Here is a 6,430-nt window from a genome sequence, read left to right as displayed (position 1 = left end):
CACAAGAGCTAAGTGTTAAGTCAGGAATCCTGAAACTGTTTCATTTTCCAGCTCTGGTAAAGATGTTGTAGGATTCTTTGCTGCCCCATCCAATGTGTATTGTAGAACCCCAGGACATTCTGGCTAAACTGCCATCCAAAGCACTGAACTTACTAGCTCATTGTGGTTGAATGACAGTGAGGGCTGAAGCCTTTTGAGTTCCCATCCAAGTTTTCTTTTGCAGATATTAGAATCAGTGGCGAGAAGACAGAATACTAATCTCTATGGCATCAATCAACATGTCATATTTGAACCCCAGAACCGTAATCTTGATTGGAATTCCTGGACTAGAGCATGTGCAGTTTTGGATTGGGTTTTCCTTCTTTGTAGTATGCCTGCTGGCTCTGATGGGGAATATCTTCTTGTTAATCATCATCCCTACAGAACACAGCCTGCACCAACCCATGTATATCTTCCTGGCTGCGTTGGCAGCCACTGACATAGGCCTCTGTGTAGCCATTGCTCCCAAGATGTTGGCCATCTTCTGGTTCAGATCTTACTCCATGGTCTTTGATACCTGCCTAGCTCAGCTGTTCTTCATTCATGCCTTGCAGTGCATGGAGTCTGGCATCCTGTTGGCCTTGGCCTTTGACCGCTATATTGCCATCTGTGATCCTTTGAGGCACAAATCCATCCTTACACTTTCCCTCCTATGTCGCATGATAGTGATGGTGGCAATCCGAGCTACAGTGCTGGTTGATCTGTTACCCATTGTGATCAAAAGACTGCACCTTTTCCATTCCATTGTAATTGCCCACTCTTACTGTGAGCACATGGCTGTGGTCAAGCTGGCTGCAGAAGACATCCAAGTCAATAAAACATGTGGTCTCCTTGTGGGTTTTACAATTCTGGGATTAGACATGATTTTTATCCTCATTTCCTATATCCTTATTTTCCAGGCTGTTTTTCGTCTACAGCAAAAGGAGGCACGGCTCAAAGCATTTAATACATGCACAGCTCACATTTTTGTTTTCCTTGAGTTTTATATTCTTGCCTTCTTCTCTTTCTTCAGCCACCGTTTTGGACATGTTGCCCCCTCTACCCACATCCTTCTGCCTACCATCTACCTCCTTCTGCCACCTGCACTCAACCCTATTGTCTATGGTGTAAAAAATAGGGTAATTCGTAAGTGTGTGGCACAGATTTTTCTTCTGAATCAGGGATCCCAGCAGTGATCTGTCAACTGTTGGTGGTCATGTAGAGAATACTTTTATTTCCTAGAGAAGGAGAAAGTTTGGACTCTGTGTGTTAATTGCTGAGGTTTCACATCATCATGCTTAATCTTAAAGTCATTTATTTCCAAGACTACAGCTAGGTTGACATAAAAAGTATTCAGGTTGACACTGATATTTGTTCTCTATCTGTAATGCGTTTGAGTTAATCTAAACTTTATCATTTCTTTCCCTGTATTTTCTTTGGATTTAATTTACAGTTCTTTTCACTTATTCATAAGGAAGCTTTGATAATTGGTGTTCCAACTTTCTCTTTTGGAATATATAAATTTTCAACTATGGACTTATTTTAACCATTGCTTTTGTTGCATACAACTCATTTTGAAACTCTATATTTTCATTCTTCTTCAATTAAAAATAAGACCAATATTCATTGTGATTTCTGTGTTAACCCATGAGATATTGAGGTATGTGCTGCTTGATTTCCAAATATTTAAGGAATCTTTGATAATGTTTTGTTATTGAATTCTCGTTTAATTTGCTTGTGTTCAGAGAATACACTCTTTTTGCAATATTAAATATTTGAAATGTGTTGAGACTTGCATTATGGCCCAGTTTAAGGTCTATTTTGTGTGTCCTTAAAATGAATGTACATTATGTAGTTTTCGTTTTGTTGCTTTTTATATATAAAAACAAATCAATGGTGTGTTTATACCATAAAAAGTAAGAAAAATAAGAACAAATTAAACATAAATAAATTGAAAGATGGAAGTGATAATGATAGAACAGGCATTAATGAAATATGAAGTAAATTATAAGGAAAAACTACAAAATCAGAGAAAGAGAGAACATAAACCACTGACACAAGGAAAACAAGTTTATTACTACATACTGTATACATTAAAACATCAATAATGAAATATTATGAATCAATTACTACCAATGAATTTAACAATATAAATAAAATATGCACACTGTTTGAAAGATATAATTACAAAAATTGGAAAAGAAGAAATATAAAACCGGAATATCCCTATAGGTATAAAGCAATTGAATCTTTTAAAATTTTTATTTTTGACAAATAAAAGTTGTATATATTTAAGGTGAACATCATGATATTTTGGCATATATATATGTATACACTGTGAAAAGATTTACCACAACCAAACAAATTAACATATCCATCCTTTCACAGTTACCTTTTTGTGTATGTAGTGAGAATAATTATCTACTCTCTCAGCAAATTTCAGGTATACTATATATTATTATTAACTATAATCACCATACTGTACATTAGGGCTCTAGAACTTATCCATCCTATAATTGAAAGTTTGTTTCCTTTGATCTATATATCCCTTTTCCCCCTACCCCCAGCCTCTGGTAACCACCATTCTATTCCCTGTTACTATGAGTTAGACCTTTTTTTCAGATTCAACATATAAGTGAGATCATGTGTATTTGTCTTTCTGTGTATCGATTATTTCACTTAGCATAATGTCCGCCAGGTTCATTCATGTTGTCACAAAAGGCAGGATTTCTCTCTTTTTTTAAGGCTGAATAACATATATATCTCCCATATATCACATTATGTTTATCCATTTATCTGTCAATGGACATTTAGGTTGTTTCCATATCTTGGCTACTGTGACTAATGCTGCAATGAACATAGGAGTACAGATATCACTTCACAATAATGATTTTACTTCTTTGGATATATACCCAGAAGTAGGATTGCTGGATCATTTGGTAGTTCTATTTTTAATTTTTTGAGAAACCTCCATACTGTTTTTATAGTGGCTATACTGATTTACATTCCCACCAGCAGTGTACAAGGGTTCCCTTTTTCTACATCCTCGCCAACACTTATCTTTTGACTTTTTGGTAATAACTATCCTGACAAGTATTTCACTGTAGTTTTGATTTGCATTTCCCTGAGAATTAGTGATGTTGAGCATCTTTTCATACTTGTTGGCTATTTGTATGTCTTCTTGGAAAAATATTTATTTAGTTCCTCTTCCCAATTCATTCTTTTGCATGTGGGTTTTGAGTTTTTCCAACACCATTTATTGAAAAGACTATGCTTTCCCTGTTGTATATTCTTGGCGCCTTTGCTGAAAACTAGTTGACTGCACATGTGTGGGTTTATTTCTTGTCCACTGGTCTATATGTCTGTTTTTACGTAAGTACTGGTTTCACTGGTCTATATGTCTGTTTTTATGTAAGTACCAAACTGTTGGATAACTACAGCTTTTTAATATAGTTTAAAATCAAGAAGTGTGATGCCTCCAGCTTTGTTCTTCTTTCTCAAAATTGCTTTAGCTGTTCAAGGTCTTTCATGGTTGCATACGAATTTTAGGATTGTTTCTTCTTCTATACTAAAATGTTCACATAATCCAATATACTTTCATTTGTGAATTATACCAAATATTTAAGCAATAGATAATACCAGTCTCAAAACAAACATTTTCAGGAAATACAGAAAAAAATAATAGCTCCCAGTTTATCTCTGTTTCCAAAAGTTGAAAATGATATTGCAAGATCCATACCTGTCATGAAAATAAACAAAAAAATCATTAACAAAATATTAGCAAATCAAATCAAAAAGCAAATGTCATGGTAATCAACAATCAAGTGACTCTATCTAGAAATAAATGATTGCTGTAGCATTTTACAATTTACAATGTTAGCCATATTAAAAAAAAAAAAGTAAGGAAAAGCATATAACTATCCCAGTGTATTAAAAAATATTGACAAACTCAAGATAGTTTCAATGAAATTCAGGACAGATTCCATGAAAAAATCATGGCTGATTTCACAGTTAATGGTGAAATAATGAGCATTTTTCCCTAAGTTCTGGAACGATTAAAGAATGCCTGCTTCCACCACTTGCATCACATGTTGTGTTTAACATCTTAGCTAGTAAAATAAAGCAAGAATATTAATGAAAATATATAAAATGGGAAAAATAAATAAAATTATTTCTAGCTGCAAATGACATTGTTCTCAAATTAGAAATGGCTAAGTATGGGGCCGGCTGGGTGATGCAAGCAGTTAAGCGTGCGCGCTCCGCTGCTGTGGCCCGGGGTTTGCTGGTTTGGGACGCCGGGCGGGCACCAACGCAGCGCTTGGCAAGCCATGCTGTGGCGGCGTCCCATATAAAGGTGGAGGAAGATGGGCACAGATGTTAGGCCAGGGCCAGTCTTCCTCAAGAAAAAAAGAGGAGGATTGGCAGATGTTATCACAGGGCTGATCTTCTCACCAAAAAAAAAAAAAAAAGAAAAGAAATTGCTAAGTAATTTATAAAAAAGTACTAGAACTAACAAGTGAATTTGGAGTGTACAAGATTTTTTTATATATACGTAATGTGTATACACTAAGAATGTATAAGTGGAAAATGAAATAAAAATTTCATTTATATTTACATCAAAAATCATTAGTTTGAAATATATTTAACAAATAAATTCAAGACCTATATAGAATACAATACAAAATATTTATGAAAGAAAGTAAAGAAATCTTAAATAAGTAAATAGATACAGTATCTTTCTGGACTGGAAAACTCAACATTAATTAAGATATTGATTCTCCCTAGGTTAATTTATTGATTCAATCCAATATAAAGCCTAATTCCAGGAGGATTATTCATATAAATTAACAAACTAATTCTACTGTTTATATAGAAATTCGTAATGCCTAGCATAATGAAAACAATATTGAAAAAGAAGAGCAAAGTAGAGTAATTTACTCTGCTAATTTCAGTGTTTATGATAAAGTTACAGTAAGGAACACCATGCAACATTACTGTGGAGACAGACAAATCAATGAGACTGAAGAGAGAGTCCAGACATATACTCATATGTATATGGTCAACAGATTTTTGCACAAGATGTCTAAGCTACTTAATGGGAATTAGAAAGTCTTTCCAAAATGGAGAGCTAGAATATGGGAAAATGAATTTTGACGTCTATCTCATATCACATACCAAAATTAACTTAAGGTGAATCATAGATCTAAGCATTAAAGAAAAACCTAAAAAACATGTAAAGGAGTATATAGGAGAATATCTTTAAAAACTTTGAGCTAGCAATAGCTTCTTTGAGCTGATAAAATCAAAATCACTAAACATTTGTTTTCTGGAGAAAACGCCTGGAACAATGACCCTTAATGCATTTGAATGAAGAGGACTATAATTGAAATATAAATACACGACTATAATGCTTAGCACCTGGCTTTTCTGTGTGGGATAACTTTATGATGGGTCAATATTTCTTTAGAGGACCCAGAAGCTATGCTCAAGGAATATGTGTAAGAAATATTGATTTATATGGTGGACGTAGAACTTTTAAACCAGAATGGTCTCATACTCAGTTGGAAACCAAATAGAATAACCTCTGTACCACTGTGCGGACTTTTGTAAACATGGTTGTGGAAGAGAAATGTCTGATGTACCCTTACTGATACACTGTGCTTCCTGTTCATGTATTTTGATATCTGAATCTTATCCAGGAAGGCCTTTTTGGGTTATGTGAATTTAAACGCTTATTTGAACCTAAAAAATAACTTTGATTAGAAATGCAATAACTTGTTCCAAACTTTTCCTTTCAATGTAACTTCCTTTTTACACAGTATGTTTTCAAAATCAGCTGGTTGTTCTTTTTTCTTTAAATTGAGGTGAAATTCACGCAACATAAAGTTAACCATTTTAAAGTGAACAATTTAGTGGCATTCACAGTGCTGTGTAACCACTACATCTATAGTTCCAAGACATTTTCATTATCCCGAAAAGAATCTCTATACACGTTCAGCAGTTGCTCCTCATTTCTTTCTTTTCTCCATTGCTGGTAACCAACAAATTGTGTTGTCTCTACGGATTTATCTCTTCTAGATTTTTCATATAAATAGAATCATACTATTTCTTATCTCCTGTGTCTAGTTTCTTTCACTTAGCATTATGTTTTTGAGGTTCATTCGTGTCGTAGTACTTTATTTTTATGACAGAATGATATACATAATACATATTAAAATATGTAATATTCAAATATAACATATAATATTTATGTATATAATATAGTATGTATATATTACAATCATACTACAGTTTATCTATTCATGTGTTGATGGATATTTGGGCTATTTCCACCTTTTGGCTACTGTAGACAGCATTGCTATGAACATGTGTATGTGTGTATTTGTTTGAGTATCTGTTTTCAATCCTTTGA

General features: G+C 33.9%; 1 protein-coding gene across 2 annotated transcripts; it reads left to right on the top strand.

The window, feature by feature from the left end:
* The first annotated feature begins 231 nt into the window (after positions 1-231).
* LOC101388343 (olfactory receptor 52A1-like) lies at positions 232-1,214 on the top strand. Of its 2 annotated transcripts, XM_087434002.1 has the most exons (2): positions 264-461; positions 510-1,214. In XM_087434002.1, the coding sequence occupies exons 1-2, from the start codon at positions 264-266 to the stop codon at positions 1,212-1,214; spliced, it is 903 nt and encodes a 300-aa protein (XP_087290128.1). The 2 variants fall into 2 exon arrangements, with proteins under 2 accessions (XP_004434176.2, XP_087290128.1); XM_004434119.2 differs by having other exon boundaries at positions 232-1,214.
* Positions 1,215-6,430: the final 5,216 nt, after the last annotated feature.

Source organism: Ceratotherium simum, chromosome 7 (genome assembly GCF_057802395.1).
Source record: "Ceratotherium simum simum isolate JZ-2026a chromosome 7, ASM5780239v1, whole genome shotgun sequence".
NCBI lineage: Eukaryota > Metazoa > Chordata > Mammalia > Perissodactyla > Rhinocerotidae > Ceratotherium > Ceratotherium simum.
The sequence above is the reverse complement of the archived record's forward strand: the minus strand, read 5'-3'. Positions and strand labels throughout refer to the sequence as shown.